The 17,247-nt window shown below is 42.5% G+C and overlaps 1 protein-coding gene and 1 pseudogene across 2 annotated transcripts; one reads left to right on the top strand and one right to left on the bottom strand.

Annotated features, from left to right (window-relative positions):
* Positions 1-29: 29 nt before the first annotated feature.
* Positions 30-10,712, bottom strand: LOC311106020 (signal recognition particle receptor subunit alpha-like). The gene is made up of 14 exons (XM_084148289.1): positions 10,367-10,712; positions 8,352-8,435; positions 8,043-8,206; positions 7,642-7,802; positions 7,134-7,296; positions 6,872-7,028; positions 6,544-6,677; positions 6,300-6,418; positions 5,201-5,287; positions 4,835-5,007; positions 4,367-4,580; positions 3,985-4,148; positions 1,464-1,562; positions 30-1,026 (listed from the first exon to the last, which is right to left on the bottom strand). The coding sequence occupies exons 1-14, from the start codon at positions 10,487-10,489 to the stop codon at positions 898-900; spliced, it is 1,971 nt and encodes a 656-aa protein (XP_084004415.1). The 5' UTR covers positions 10,490-10,712; the 3' UTR covers positions 30-897.
* A 3,846-nt stretch (positions 10,713-14,558) lies between these two features.
* LOC311106053 (toll/interleukin-1 receptor domain-containing adapter protein-like) lies at positions 14,559-16,387 on the top strand (annotated as a pseudogene). The gene is made up of 3 exons: positions 14,559-14,725; positions 15,407-15,976; positions 16,127-16,387. The product of its transcript is annotated as a toll/interleukin-1 receptor domain-containing adapter protein-like (transcript).
* Positions 16,388-17,247: the final 860 nt, after the last annotated feature.

Genomic DNA, 17,247 nt, shown 5'->3' with positions numbered 1-17,247 from the left:
AAGACTATAGGTTACATAACAAAACCGTAAGTTGTTACATGCTATCATAGCAGCTTTATTTTAGAAATGTTTACATTCTCATAAATGACAAATCTATGTAACTCTTGATTCTCATTGCAATACTGAAAATTAAAGGGACTGGAAAAATGTAAGACTTGTATTTTTGTTTTCAAAATGACAAAGGGGAAGTCCTAAAGAAAAGCTACATGAGGCCTCCTAGTGCTCCAGTTGTCCAGAGACTAAGGTGTAGACCCCTGAAGCCTCTGGAGGACTTTTAACCCCCCAAAATGTCACAACTAAAGTTATCTGGATGAACTATCAGTCCATCCAGAGAGCGAGAGAAACAGAGAAGATAGTTACTGGGTGTAGTGTAGTCTTGTTGATGAAGTTTCAGATATCAGCAGACAGTAACCCGTGCAGTGGTGATGCTTCAGGGAGACTAGAGGGGGATGGGATAGGATAGGCACTATGGTCACTAAGCTTTCCTCTGGGACGGGGCGGCTGCTGAAACGTGTCGCATCCAGCAAGCCTTCATACCTGACATTTCCTTGTTTAAGTGAAGGGGGAAAACAGACACCAAATGCCAGGAAGTGAATTTGACAATCTGAGTAACCTGTGAGTGAGGACAAAAAAAATTGAGGTACTTTTGAATTTGGAACATCAGTTTACAGATGATGCAAGAGACTCTTAGCGCAATTTCTCTTTCCAAATCTTGCTTAAAAGTCAACACCCGCCCCTTTCCCGGATGGAGATGGGAGGAAGCCTGTGTGCTTGTGAGTTTTGCGCTATGTGAAGGATCATGGTTAGGATGTGAGCCGCAGGACCGGACATTTTAAAGCGCGGTGTTTGGTTGGCTTTGTCACGATGGTGGTGGATACAGATGCAGGCAGCAGCCACTCAGGCCTTCATGAGGGCGCCCACAACAGCACGGGCGTTGAGGCTCCGCAGGTCATTGTAGGTCTGCCCCGTGCCCACAAACACAATGGGCTGGCCTGTGATGTAGGTCATTGAGATGGCAGCGCCAACCTGAGGGGAGGAGTGATGTCAGCTTTGCAATCACAAACTACGCAGACTTATGTTCTGACACATTCCGATAAGGACGTCATAAATAACATTTAAAAAGCTTTGACTTCCTGTCAATAAACCATTGTTTACATTTTATTTACAGCACCTTCTGTTAACCCTTAAGAGTCTAAGCCAGGGGGAGGGGGTTCTACTAAGCTATAATAAAATAATTACATAAGGTCATACCAAAGCTAAATTTAGCTATTTGATTTAGAATTTTAACAGCCCTTGAAGTATAAAATAAATAATATTTGATGAAAAATAAATGTTGGGCCTTACTGCTATTAGCCCATACAAACACATTGAATAACAGATTCACTACATGGAAAAGTCCCCCAAAAATATAAAAAAATAAGACAGATTGTTCTGAAGTGTCTGTATTTAAATGACATACAAACCTTGTCATCAATGGTGTCAAACTTGGTGAGAACAATCCCATCGATGAGACGAGGTTTATCAGACATGGAATGATCAGCCAGCGCCTGGTTAAATTTCACCTGAAAGTAAAGTATCACACTCGTTATACAGTGTGGAGTCCAACATGAGACAGCTATGCAAATGTTTGGGTTAAATGGCAGGTAGCCTAGCAGTTAAGCGGACTGGGCCAGTAACCGAAATGTTGCTGGTTCTAATCCCTGAGCCGAATAGGTGAAAAATCTGTTGATGTGCCCTTGAGCAAGGTACTTAACCCCAATTTCTCCTGTAAATTGCACTGGATAAGAGTGTCTTCTAAATGATTTAAATGTAAAATATGCCCTCTGCATGACATTACTGAAAATATACCATTTACACTGCATTCGGAAAGTGTTCAGACCCCTTGACTTTTTCCACATTTTGTTATGTTACAGACTTATTCTAAAATGGATTAAAGTTGTTTTCCCCTTAATCTACACACAATACCCTATAATGACAAAGCAAAAACAGGGCTAGATTTTTTTGCAAATTTATAAAAACGGAAATATTACATTTACATAAGTATTCAGACCCTTTACTCAGTACTTTGTAGAAGCACCTTTGGCAGCGATTACAGCCTCGAGTCTTCTTGGGTATGACGCTACAAACTTGGCACACCTGTATTTGGGGAGTTTCTCCTATGCTTCTCTGCAGATCCTCAAGCTCTGTCAGGTTGGATGGGGAGCTTCACTACACAGCTATTTTCAGGTCTCTCCAGAGATGTTAGATCGGGTTCAAGTCCGGCCTCTGGCTGGGCCACTCAAGGACATTCACTCCTGCGTCGTCTTGGCTGTGTGCTTAGGGGGTCGTTGTCCTGTTGGAAGGTGAACCTATCGCCCCAGTCTGAGGTCCTGAGCAGGTTTTCATCAAGGACCTCTCTGCACTTTGCTCCGTTCATCTTTCCCTCGTTCATCTTTCCCTCGATCCTGACTAGTCTCCCAGTCCCTGCCGCTGAAAAACATCCCCACAGCCTGATGCTGCCACCACCATGCTTCACCGTAGGGATGCCAGGTTTCCTCCAGACGTGATGCTTGGAATTCAGGCCAAAGAGTTCAATCTTGGTTTCATCATACCAGAGAATCTTGTTTCTCATGGTCAGAGTTCTTTAGGTGCCTTTTGGCAAACTCCAAGGGGGCTGTCATGTGCCTTTTACTGAGGAGTGGCTTCCGGCTGGCCACTCTACCATAAAGGCCTGATTGGTGGAGGGCTGCAAAGATGGTTGTCCTTCTGGAAGGTTCTCCCATCTCAACAGAGGAACCCTGGAGCTCTGTCCGAGTAACCATCGGATTCTTGGTCACCTCCCTGACCAAGGCCCTTCTCCCCAGATTGCTCAATTTGGCCAGGCAGCCAGCTCTAGGAAGAGTCTTGGTGGTTTCAAACTTCCATTTAAGAATGATGGAGGCCACTGTTCTTGGGGACCTTCAATGCTGCAGACATTTTTTGGTAGCCTTCCCCAGATCTGTGCCTCGGCACAATCCTGTCTCGGAGCTCTACGGACAATTCCTTCGACCTCATGTCTTGGTTTTTTCACTGTCAACTGTGGGACCTTATATAGACAGGTGTGTGCCTTTCCAAATCATGAATTTACCACAGGTGGACTCCAATCAAGTTGTAGAAACATCTCAAGGATGATCAATGGAAACAGGATGGACCCGAGCTCAATTTTGAGTCTCATAGCAAAGTGTCTGAATACTTATGTAATTAAGGTATTTTTCTATTATTTTTTATTAATTTGCAAACATTTCTAAAAGCCTGCTTTGTGGAAAAAGGGAAGGGGTCTGAATATTTTCCAAATGCACTGTATAATCTGATAGCATAGCCCATTTCAAGTTAATACAGATAAAGCTCAGGGATTCTTCTGCCATTATAATCCTTGCGCGGGCCGCCTAAGCATTTTTTCGGGTCGCTTAACTCCAAACAGTGTAATAAAAATATTTTTGTGATGGACAAACGCATTCAGTGTAAACTTAAATGACAAAAACAGATAGTGTGTACAAAAGATAATGGACCTATATATTTTTTAAATAATATAATCTTTGAGAAGTAAGAGTAACCAAAATAAGAGCTAGACAGTCACGGAGAATTGACAATTCCAAAAACAATGAATTTAGCAGTATTCATTTTGTTATCGTTTTAGCAAAAGAACACAGCATTAGCCATGGCAAACTGCATAGAATTGCAAAAAAATTGTTTTAAAATTGCTAAATTCTCTCAGCTCCATGACAGAATATGTAGAATCACAGGAAATTAGCTTAAAGTCAAAATTGTCTCGACACCGCCAAGATGGGGGCCCCTTTTTGATCCAGAAAAAACACTGAAGCTATAGTATAATCCAGAATAAACTCAAGAGTATCTGAAACGCATGTGGAATTATTTAACAATTGGTCAGATTACCTTCTAGGGATCTGAGTTTCAGAGGCAGATTAAACAGTAGGATGTTTTATGAAGTTGTATAAGGACTCTCACCAGCTGGTCCACAGCCTCGTTGCCCACTAGAGCCTCTCCCACGAACAGCACCAGGTCAGGCATGTTGACAGCTATCAGCTTGGCCAGGGCCGTCATCAGGGGGGTGTTGTCCTGCATCCGCCCAGCAGTGTCCACCAGCACCACATCAAAGGCCTGGTTACGGGCTGGACAGAGAGACAAGGGAGGATTTCTTCACTTGGTTGAATGGAGATCTGACTTGGTCGGTATACTCAGTTTATATGTGAGACACTAAGAAGCATTCGTGAACCCCTCCTATGTAATCACCATACATTTATTTGAGGACAGACTTCAGAGCTATGGCATGCTATGTGGCTAGGATGATCTAGTCTATGAATGGCAAGCTGGGGCATGGTATGGTTACCATAGGCGATAGCCTCCATGGCAATGCCAGCGGCGTCCTTCCCGTAGCCCTTCTCATAAAGCTGCACTACGGGCCGTCCCCCGTGGTCCTGAGGGGGGTGCAGGGAGTTAAGGCGGCGCTGGTGGGTACGCAGCTGCTCTACGGCCCCCGCACGGAACGTGTCACAGGCTGCTATCAGCACAGTGATACCGTTCTCGATCAGCCAGAAGGAGATCTGCACACAGACAGAGGATGGAGGGTTTCAGCAAATAAAAATATAATTTCCCTGCTGGTATTTCTGTGGTCAATGGGGGCTTCCTAGGTTATCGGTGGCCTATTTATGTAGGTCTGGGTACAGCCTGGAAAGGTCCTACCAGGACCTGGTTTGGTTAAATGGATACAACCCAGGTTTGAAATCCCCAGCAATACCAATGTTTTCAATATGACAGATAAAAAAAAAAAAAAAAAAAACACACTGGTGGATCTCACCTTGGCCAGGTTGGTGGACTTGCCGACCCCGTTGACCCCACAGAAGGTAATGACGAAGGGCCTGCGCTGGGTACGAGCATCCAGGACGTCTCTCAGGATGTCCATACGCCGCTTGGGCTGCAGGATCTGGACCAGGGAATCCTGCAGGGCCCCCTTTACAGTTGAGGCCACAGCTAGAAAGAGAGTGGGAGAGAGAGGGGGGCTTTATCAGAGCAAGAGGAGTACTCTGAACTGTTGTGCAGCATCTTCACATCTCTTTGGGGGAGTGAAGTCTATCTAGTTCAGTTAAATCTCTCCACAGGTGAACTCATTCTATTGTGGACTAATTCTATTCAGAGTGGCTATGTGGAATACAGTTGTACTCACTGGTGAAGGTGCCCATGACTTTGCCCTCCAGTTTCTTGGCTACAGAGTCACAGAGTTGAGAGGCAATTTCAGCTGCTACATTCTTAGCTGCAAATAAATTGATGAGAGAAAATTCTATGAATACAAGTAGACTGTGAAGATTTTGTCTCAGGTAAACTAGGACATGTACAAATCTAGGTCAAATAGTTATGTAAACTTTTGGCTCTATACTCCAGCATTTTGGATTTGAGATCAAATGTTTCATATAAGGCGACAGTACAAAATGTCACCTTTTATTTGAGGGGATTTTCATACGTATCCGTTTCACTGTTTAGAAATGAAAGCACTATGTATCTAGTCCCCCCATTTGAAGTACATGTGGATGCTACCAGGATTACGGATAATCATGAATGAATAATGAGTGAGAAAGTTAGAGGCACAAAGATCATAACCCCAAGGCATTGGGCTCCCGAGTGGCGCAGCGGTGTAAGGCACTGCATCTCAGTGCTTGAGGCGTCACTACAGACCCCCTAGTTCGATTCCAAGCTGTATCACAACTGCCCGTGATTGGGAGTCCCATAGGGCGGCGCACAATTGGCCCAGCGTCGTCCGGGTTTGGCCGGTGTAGGCCGTCATTGTAAATAAGAATGTTCTTAACTGACTTGCCTAGTTAAATAAAGGTAAAATAAAATACTAACCACTCAGCATTTCCAATAACAAGGGAGGTTAACATTTGGGGGGGTATGATATTTGTGCCTCTAACTTTCTCACTCATTATTCTCAATTAATTCAGGATTATCCGTAATCATGGTAGCATCCACATTAATGTAGAAGTGTTCAGGAACATATGCTATTCTTATCTCCAAAATGACACAATACATTGTTTACCATTCATTTCTATTGGGCACAACATAATCTGAAACAACCAAATATTTCCAACAAGTTTGTAGAGTCACAAGCTTGATGTAGTCATTGCATGCTAGGAATATAGGACCTATAATCCAAAATGCTGGAGTATAGAGACAAATACAAGTTTTATCTTCACTGTTCAAATAAATACGAAGGGGAGTGTATGTGTTAAGGAACTGATAGTGTAGTGGGGGAACAGAGGAGTCCATACCGATGAGGTGGTCCCTCATCTTGTCCAGCACTGGCTCCATGTCCTCCTGGCTCAGACTCTTGGAACCCACCAGGCCCTTGAGCATCCCAAACATCCCCCCAAAAGCACCCTTTTTGGGGCTGAGGAAAATGTTAAAAGGACACAGAGACAGGAGCAATAGGGCACAACATCACATTCATATCATCTTCCATTCATCAGCCATGCTTCCTATTATCTGACACATGAAATAATCTAAGGGTCTCACATTTTCTTGCTAGTGTCAGCAACTACCACCCTCTTCACCACATCTTCCTCCTCCACCTCCATCTCCTCATCTCCCTCGCTGGACTCGTAATCCACGGCGAGCAAGTCACCCTTCATCGAGCTCAGCTGCAGCCCCTGGACAACAAGACAAGGCTTTATTAAGATGTGCAATTCCTATAAACTAAGCACTTCTACACCACATCCCTGAAGGCTATTAGCTCTAGTCTGGTTAAACCAGACTGACCGCTGTGCTCACCATTATTTCACTGCACATAATGTACAACCAGGCTACATTAGCTCGCCTGCTCTCAAACCAAACAGGCCCATACCGGGTCAGCTTGAGCGTCCAGGCCTTGGTCCCCAGCAGCATGGGCTCCGTTGCCATTGCTCTGGCTGTAGTCCAGTTCCTTGGTGCTGCACCCACCCAAGGTCCACACCCGCTTCTCTTTCCCCTTGGGTTTCTCCTTTGCAGGCTTGGGGGACTTACTGGAAGGCAAAAGACAATGTGACTTTCAGTATGGAAACAACTGTCAGCAACATTCCGAATTAGAACTTTAACCACATTGTATTCCATTCCTCCCTCCAACTCACCTGGGCTTCTCCACAGGTGCCCCCATGCGCTTGCGGATAAACTCCTCTCTCTTCTTCTGAATGATCTCCTCCTGAGTCATGCCCTGGTTATCATTCTCCACTGTCTTCTGCACACTGGCCGGAGCCTTGGCTTTTTCCCCTTTCATAGGCTCAGCAGCAGGAGCTAGGGGGAAAAATATCAGAAACTAACCCCAGCCACACAAAACATTATCAATGTCCCCATCACAGGAGGTTGGTGGCACCTTAATTGGGGAGAACGGGCTCGTGCTAATGGCTGGAGCGGAATGGTATCAAATAGATCAAACACATGGTTTCTATGTGTTTGATGCCATTCCGTTCCAGCCATTATTATGAGCCGTCCTCCCCTCAGCAGCCTCCACTTGTCCCCATGAAATTAAAACATGAATAAAAAAATGTGGGACCGGTTTTAAACAGAAATTAAGGAAGAACCATGCCACAGTGCTTGTATTCCAACAACACCTCCATAATAATCACGTCAAATCCTTACCCTCTTTTTTGGCATTCTTATTCTTCTTGCCACCCTGTTCCTTGCCCTTATCCCCTCCCTTTGTCTCAATCATGGACTTCACAGTTTTCTGGGATTTCAGGGAAGCATTGAAGCTCCTCATGGAGGTGGGACCTCGAGCTTTGCTGCTCTCCTCCGCCTCACTAGAGCACAACAGGACAGTAACATTTGAGTCAAAGCACTTAGCATTTGACTTGAAGTATAGTGAAATTATATTTTGTACAAGTAGCCTACAAGTCCTTGTAGACCTGTGGGTTGACAACTCAACAGCTGGTTCTGTGCGAGATTCAGCATATTAGTTTGACTGTCAAATCTTTATCTCTTTATGCATCATTATTTCAGCTCTGTTTGCAGTATCCGCCCTAAGATGTGACACTGCTTACCGAAGAAGCAGTTTGAAGTCATCCTCAAACGCAAAATGGCTGTTCAACAGTGCAAGGGCCCCCTTTTGCTCCAGCTCATTCTTATAGCGATCCCTGAAGTGGAGCTGTACGTCATCTATGAACTTGTCAACATACGTCAGCGTCAGGATTTTTTGAAAACCTACCTGTACAAAAAAAAAAAAAGAGAAACATGGTCAGTTTGGAGTCCATAGACTGCATGAGAAGCAAAGACTGCTGTATGTTAGTATGGTATTTTCCTTCAGGAAATAGTAAATGTTATAATGCACTGTAGTTCTATGTGAAACTTACCACAAAAACCAGCTCAAACTCATTATCGAGTTTGTACTTAAGACTCATGGCGTCATGAGTATAGGAATTGTTGCCACTGCGTTCCTGAAACAAAATCAGAGAAGCATTAATATTAGGCTACTCAATACTGTAACACAGATCAGAGGTTTCATCACTGAAATGAAAACATTTCTCTTGAACATATGTTCTACACTGAACAAAAATATAAACGCAACTTGTAAAGTGTTGGTTCCATGTTTCATGAGCTGAAATAAAAGATCCCATAAATGCTCCATACACACAAAAAGCTTATTTCTCTCAAATGTTTGCCAAAAATGTCTTTATCCCTGTTAGTGAGCATTTCTCCTTTACTAAGACAATCCATCCACCTGACATGTTTGCATATCAACAAGCTGATTAAACAGTTTGATCGTTACACAGGTGCACCTTGTGCTGGGGACAATAAAAGGCCACTTAAATGTGCAGTTGTGTCACAACACAATGCCACAGATGTTTCAAGTTTTGAAGGAGCATGCAATTGGCATGCTAACTGCAGGAATGTCCACCAGAGCTGTTGCCAGAGAACTGAATATTCATTTCTCTACCATAAGTCACCTCCGTCGTTTTAGAGAATTTGTCTCTGTACGTCCAACCGGCCTCACAACCGCAGACCACGTGTATGGCGTCGTGTGGGCGACCGGTTTGCTGATGTCAACGTTGTGAACAAAGTGCCCTATGGTGGCGGTGAGTTATGGTATGGGCAGGAATAAGCTACGGACAACGAACACAATTGCATTTTATCAATGGCAATTTGAATGCACAGAGATACCGTGACGAGATTCTGAGGCCTATTTACATTTAAGTCATTTAGCAGACGCTCTTATCCAGAGCGACTTACAGTTAGTGAGTGCATACATTATTTTTTCATACTGGAATCGAACCCACAACCCTGGCGTTGCAAATGCCATGCTCTACCAACTGAGCTACATCCCTGCCGGCCATTCCCTCCCCTACCCTGGGCCAATTGTGCGCCGCCCCATGGGTCTCCCGGTCGCGGCCTGCTACGACAGAGCCTGGATTCGAACCAGGATCTCTAGTGGCACAGCTAGCACTGCGATGCTGTGCCTTAGACCACTGCGCCACTCGGGAGGCTATTCATCCGCCGCCATTACCTCATGTTTCAGTATGATCATGCATGGCCCCACGTCGCAAGGATCTGTACACAATTTCTGGAAGCTGAAAATGTCCGTTCTCCCATGGCCTGCACACTCACCAAACATGTCACCCATTGAGCATGTTTGGGATGCTCTGAATTGACGTGTATGACAGCATGTTCCAATTCCCGCCAATATCCAGCAACCTCGCATAGCCATTGAAGAGGATTGGGCCAACATTCCACAGGCCACAATCAACAGCCTGATCAACTCTATGCGAAGGAGATGTGTCGTGCTGCATGAGGCAAATGGTCGGCACCCGATACTGACTGTTTTCTGATCCAGACCACGCCCTTACCTTTTTATTTTTTAAGGTATCTGTATTCCCAGTCATGTGAAATCCATAGATTAGGGCCTAATGAATTTATTTCAATTGACTGATTTCCTTATATGAACTTTAACTCAGTAAAATCTTTGAAATTGTTGCGTTTATATTTTTGTTCAGTATAAATACTTGATATCTAGCTAGTTACGTGGTAATAGATTTGCATTTTCTAATAATCCCACTATGCTGTGATAGTGTGATGTGGCTGGCAAAATAACAACCTGTGCGCGTGTAACCCCCAGTTCCCCATGTCTGTATTACGCAACCATATACTAGTTAGTTAGTGCGCTAGTTTAACCAAAACATAACTCCTATTTAGTTTAGACAAAGAATAATTTACATGATATGTGTATCTACGAAAGCTACCTAGCTAAATTAGCCAACCAACTTGTTGATGAAGTGGCGACGCTCTGGCGCATGCTGAAAAACAGACCATACACATAACTAGCCGGCACGGAAACATGACAGTTGTCACTTGATTTTCAAGCGTTTCTCACCTGAAGGATCACGGAGCGGATCAGCGCGTTGACAGGCCCGGTGAAGGATTCAGTAACACCGGTTCCCTGAAAACACCACAACACTATGCCCCCCTTACTAAAGATGGTGAAGAAATCCAGCATCTTGACACCACGTACATGAGATAATATACAAATGTAAAGAAAACAAACACTAACAACGTTAAACGGAAAACCCCCGCAATAAATAAGTGAGCCGACAAGATCTTTTAAGTGCCTTCCACCTCCAGAAGGAAATCTAATCAGATATACACTATCTGATGAAACATTTCCTCCCAAGTCTAGCTACCTCCACTAAAACTGTTTTAGACACGTCAGTTGCAAGACCAGGAAATGACGTTTTCTTCCGGGGATTTCGGATTCTTTTTCGTCTTCTTCTTCTTCGGAGTTTAACGGCGGTTGACATCCAATATGTGGCATTACCGCCCCAAACGGGACTATAATTTAAATCCATTATACCTTGTGATACAAAACGTGGAAAAGGAAAAACAACTAAAAAACTACAACTAAAAAATGTATAAACACACTTCCAACTCTGGTGGCAGAATTTGGGGTGAGCTGTTGTAACTTCTCAAGGGATATGTTCTGTGTTAGACTGTGATGTTGTGCCTTTCATAGACTCCTGGTATGTCTGCACCCTAGCACAAGGCTATTGTGTTCCGGAACTGTTGCTTGTATAAAATAACTGTTGTATAAACAATATGATTGTATTATCACCTCCCACTATATAAGAGACATGTAACCATTCCCTGTGAAATCTGAGGTAGATCTCCCCTGCAGCTGCTTGTATTAAAGATTGTTCTATTATACAATTAAATAGTCTCTGCCTTAATCGTTTGATCTAATTTTCCACAACATTTGTTGCCGTGACCCGGATGAGAACGACTTGACTTTCTGATCCGTTTCGATCGGCTTGGACCCAGACATCCCTCTGGCCACAATTAAAAAAGGTAAGAGACCTTATTTAAAAATCTCTGTGAGGGACTGTCTGTTTTCCAGCCAAGCCTTAATGGTGGAAGATCTCTTGTCCTCCTCATCTACGAAATTTTGGGGTTCAATTTGTTATTTTCCTATAATAATGAATCTCGCCGGTTAACATTGATCAATGGGAGCACAGGGGTGTATCTAATAGTAGGGATTGGTTTTCCTACAATCAGTTGAAAATAATGTTGGATCAGTATAAATACTGTTGGTTCAAAATATAAATAGGGATTGGTTTCTCTACACTTACAGGTGAATACCGTTGGATCAGTATAGAATACTGTTGGATAAGTGTAAAATACTGTTGGATAAGTATATAAGTAGGGATGGGTCAGTATAGGGTCAGTATATAAGTAGGGATTGGATTGCCTACAATTAAATACAAATATATAATTAAATACAAGCACTATATATAAAAGGATTGAGCATGTTTAATGAAGTTGGTAAATGTACACTACAAGTCAAAAGTTTGGACACACCTACTCATTCCAGGGTTTTTCTTTATTTTTACTATTTTCTACTATGAAATAACACACATGGAATCATGTAGTAACCAAAAAAGTGTTAAACAAATCAAAATATATGTTATATTTGAGATTCTTCAAATAGCCACCCTTTGCCTTGATGACAGCTTTGCACACTCTTGGCATTCTCTCAACCAGCTTCATGAGGTAGTCACCTGGAACGCATATCAATTAACAGGTGTGCCTTGTTAAAAGTTAATTTGTGGAATTTCTTTCCTTCTTAATGCGTTTGAGCCAATCAGTTGTGTTGTGACAAGGTAGCGGGGGTATACAGAAGATAGCCCTATTTGGTAAAAGACCAACTCCATATTATGGCAAGAACAGCTCAAATAATCAGAGAAACCACAGTCCATCATTACTTTAAGACATGAAGGACAGTCATATGGGAAATATCAAGAACTTTGAAAGTTTCTTCAAGTGCAGTCACAAAACCCATCAAGCGCTATGATGAAATTGGCTCTCATGAGTACCGCCACAGAGTTACTATTGCTGCAGAAGACAAGTTCATTAGAGTTACCGGCCTCAGAAATTGCAGCCCAAATAAATGCTTCACCGAGTTCAAGTCACAGACACATCTCAACATCAACTTTTCAGAGGGGACTGTGTGAATCAGGCCTTCATGGTCGAATTGCTGCAAAGAAACCACTACTAAAGGACACCAATAATAAGAAGAGACATGCTTGGGCCAAGAAACACAAGCAATGGACATTAGACCGGTGGAAATGTGTCCTTTGGTCTGGAGTCCAAATGTGAGATTTTTGGTTCCAACCGCTGTGTCTTTGTGAGACGCGGTGTGCGTGAACGGATGATCTCCGCAATTGTAGTTCCCACCGTAAAGCATGGAGGAGGAGGTGTTATGGTGTGGGGGGGCTTTGCTGGTGACACTGTCTGTGAATTATTTAGAATTCAAGGCACACTTAACCAGCATGGCTGCCACAGCATTCAGCAGCGATATGCCATCCCATCTGGTTTGGGCTTAGTGGGACTATAATTTGTTTTTCAACAGGACAATGACCCAACACATCTCCAGGCTGTGTAAGGGCTATTTTACCAAGAAGGAGAGTAATGTAGTGCTGCATCAGATGACCTGGCCTCCACAATCCCCCGACCTCAACCCAATTGAGATGGTTTGGGATGAGTCGGACGGCAGAGTGAAGGAAAAGCAGCCAACAAGTGCTCAGCATATGTGGGAACTCCTTCAAGACTGTTGGAAAAGCATTCCAGGTGAAGCTGGTTGAGAGAATGCCAAGAGTGTGCAAAGCTGTCATCAAGGCAAAGGGTGGCTATTTGAAGAATCTCAAATATAAAATATATATATTGATTTGTTTAACTTTTTTGGTTACTACATGATTCCATGTTATTTCATAGTTTTGATGTCTTCACTATAATTCTACAATGTAGGAAAGTGTAAAAATAAAGAAAAACCTTTGAATGAGTAGGTGTGTCCAAACTTTTGACTGGTTCTGTACGTTTTGGTCTGTATTCACAATTTTGAGAATATGTCTGATAAAGCTGATGGTATTGGGTAGACAACAGCACAGTATTTCCTTCAGATACAAATAACATAATAGGCTACTATCAATATGGCTTGTGTTAAAATTTTGAGAAATAAATACAGTAGCCTACAGTACATGCATGACAGAACATTAAAAAGCTGTACATCACAAGTAGGGCCACAGCTTTTCTTAGGAAGTTGTGGCTAAAAGGGTTACTGCATGACTTCCTTCCTGTTGCGTACATAGTTCTCAAAAATATTTGATTTACTACTACATGATTTGATTCTAACCCAGACAAGAATAATGAATCTGCAGTTCCAGGTTTGAGGATGGCCAACCAAGTAACGTTAGCCTACGCAAGGAACAGGCTACAGATTATTTTAGGACCGGTCACCACCACTCAACACACCCTGTAACTCTTCTGAAGTCAAATCTCGTATACCCAAATACTTCTCTGCAGCTGCCACCACAACATCTACTGTATTTTCTGTGATTTACGTGCCATTTCTGCGTGGATTTCTCTGATATGCGCATACGCAGTTCAAGTACTTTCGCTTGTTTGTCAGCGAGCCAAAAATGGTAGTCGTCAATAGTTACCACAGCCACAAAGTCATGAACAGGATTCCTGCATGACTTTCTTCCTGTAGTGTTCGTAGTTCGCTAAAATATTTGATTGCCTACTACATTATTTTATTCTAGCCCAGACAATAATAATTACCACATCCACAAAGTCTTAAAAAGGGTTACTGCGTCTGCATGACTTCCTTCCTGTTGCGTACATAGTTCGCTAAAATATTTGATTTCCTACTACATGATTTGATTCTAACCCAGACAAGAATAATGAATCTGCAATTCTAGGCTCGAGGCTGGACAACCAAGTAGCCTACGCAAGGAAACTTTTTAGTCTGTGGAGGAATAGGCTAGACCTCTCCTGTCCTGCACTATGGATAAAAAAAACAGATCTACATTACAATTTTATGAGAGAAATTGTGCCTTGTGGGAATCAAGACATTTAGACAAACAGTGAGCGGCAGCTGCTACAGATTCAGCTTCCTCTTTTTCTGTTGAGAGTATCAGGGAAACTTTTGGTGTGTTATATTTGCAATTATAGTACATTTTTTGTAGTTATATACTGTATTTAACTTTTATTTTATACTTCATTCATGAGCGTACATGTTTTATGTGATCAACTCTCTGTTAAGTGCTTACTGTGTATACAGAACAGCACATCTATTAAAAGAAAGAAATCAATCAAATGTGAAGGATATTAGGGTACATTTTTTCTTATTGGAGGTACAAAATTGCAATAGTCTGGAGGTATGATGTCAAGAGCATGTATGGTAAGTTGAAATACTTTTTTCCTAAACCACATTTACTGTATATAGTTGATCAACTTGACAACAAGAAAATCTATTCACAAATGTGATATTTATACAATATCAAACTTGCCTGTTTTGGTAAACAGTTATGATGTGAAAGGACCAGTACCCAATTGTCATACTTGAGTAAAAGTAAAGATATCTTAATAGTAAAATACTACTTGAGTAAAAGTATTGGTTTTAAATATACTTAAGTATAAAAAGTAAATGTATAAATCATTTCAAATTTTTCAAACCAGATGGCACCATTTTCTTGTTTTTTATTTATTTTGGATAGCCAGGGGCACACTCAGACATCATTTACAAATGAAGCATGTGTGTTTAGTGAGTCGGCCAGATCAGAGGCAGTAGGGATGACCAGGGATGTTCTCTTGATAAGTGTGTGAATTTGATACTTTTCCTGTCCTGCTAAGCATTCAAAATGTAACCAGTACTTTTGGGTGTCAGGGAAAATGTATGGAGTAAAAACTACATTCTTTTCTTCAGGAATGTAGTGAAGTAAAAGTAAAAGTTGTCAAAAATATAAATAGTAAAGTAAAGTACAGATACCCAAAATAACTACTTAAGTAGTACTTAAATGTATTTCTAATTTAAGTACTTTACACCACTGGAAAGGACCCATGTTTAATTATCTTGTTTCAGGTTGGTTCCGTCGACTCTTAGTGAAACCTAAAAGAGAGTCTCCACAGAGCAGCCCGTCTCCACATGTACCGGTCAGGACCCCATCCCCTTCTGTCGATGGTGCCTTATCATTGGCTACCACCTCCACTCCTAACCCACCACCACCTTTTCTGAGCTCCACGATTCGTTGGAGCCAGACCTACGACGTGTGTGTGTGCCATAGCCCTGTGGACATTGAAGAAGCCATCCGTCTGGCCTCTTACCTGGAGAACCCGCCATGTGGCCTGCGCTGTTTCCTGCGGCAACGTGACGCCAACGTGGGGGGTGCCATCCCCACTGAGCTATGCCAGGCTGTGCAGAGCAGCCATTGCTGGGCCCTTCTCATCACCCCCAACTTCTTGCTGGATGACTGGTGCCAGTACATGATGCACCAGGTGCTGTCTGAGGGGCCCATGTCCAACCGGATCATTCCCCTGGTCCTGAACCTGCCTTACTCTCAGTACCCAAAGGAGCTACGCTTTTACTACTACAAGGACCTGAGCAAGAACCCAGAGCGAGGCTACACACAGGTGTACAAGACGGTGCTGAAGTGTGAGTAGTAAAAGTCTGGTAGAGACTTCCTCTACATTTCTTCAGCTATTATGAGTCTGTGTGGTTGTTGACAAAGAGTAATCTGACAACAACAGCTAGAGACACGTTAAAATCTAAGGCTGAATAACCTCTTTGTACTTTCCTTTGTAGACTTGGAGGACATGGTTGAAGAAGATGCTGATAAAGTTGATTGCAACATGGATAGTACTAGCAACATATTGGAAGGGGCATCCTGTTCTCCAAGGACAAAACTGTCATCAAACTATCAGCATTCTGCGCCTCTGCTTTCACTTCAAGAGATTGAGAGGACAGATGCTGCTGATTCACAGGGCTATTGTAAATCGCATGATAGCTAGAATAAAGAGGGTTGCTGACTGACTTAGGGAAATCCCCTTATGAAAAACACCCCACTGGGCACACACTGTTTGAATCAACGTTGTTTCCACATAATTCAATGAAATTATTTTGAACCAACCTATAATAGATGTTAAATTTACATCTGTGCCCAGTGGGACTGCAATGGTTGATTGATCTGACATGATCACAATTAACTTATTTTTTGTATCAAGTTTCTTATCAACAGATGTAAATATTAATACATCTAATCCATGTTATTGTGTGCAGACTTGTGATCTCAATGTACACTGATTCACACATGGTGCTCAAAAGCCAGTGTTATGTGCAATAGAAACCTACCTGGACAGGGTTTTCAGTGGAATAATATGTAACCCAACATGTGAGAGTGATGCAAGATAGTAGGACAGAACATCCCTTTGGGACCATTGATGTTGCTTTGATATGTCATAACCAATTATGTGTAAACCCTGGATGACTGACAGGGGGCACTGTATTGAAGCCACCGGGCAGCCATCTTGGCACTCCTCCTCAAGTGTAAAAAATATTTTGGTTATGACATATCAAAGTATATAAGCTATAGAAATGTATTTATTAATGTCTACATTCGTGTTTGATATGTTTATTCTATTAAAGACACCTTAATGCATACTTTTAAATTATATTATGTGAGATAAACATAAAAATATAAAATGAAAAACTATACAAGCATTTTCATTAAAGTATATTTTTAGAGAGTACTAATGTTACTGTCCGCACTACAAAAACAAAGAGAGTCGCACACTCCATATGTATTAACTCCCAGTAATGTATTGGCGCAGTGGTCTAAGGCACTGCATCGCAGTGCTAACTGTGCCACTAGAGATCCTGGTTCGAATCCAGGCTCTGTCGCAGCCGGCCGCGACCGGGAGACTAAT

This window comes from Coregonus lavaretus (genome assembly GCF_964263955.1).
Source record: "Coregonus lavaretus genome assembly, chromosome: 30".
In the NCBI taxonomy this organism is placed as follows: Eukaryota; Metazoa; Chordata; class Actinopteri; order Salmoniformes; family Salmonidae; genus Coregonus; species Coregonus lavaretus.
The sequence above is the reverse complement of the archived record's forward strand: the minus strand, read 5'-3'. Positions and strand labels throughout refer to the sequence as shown.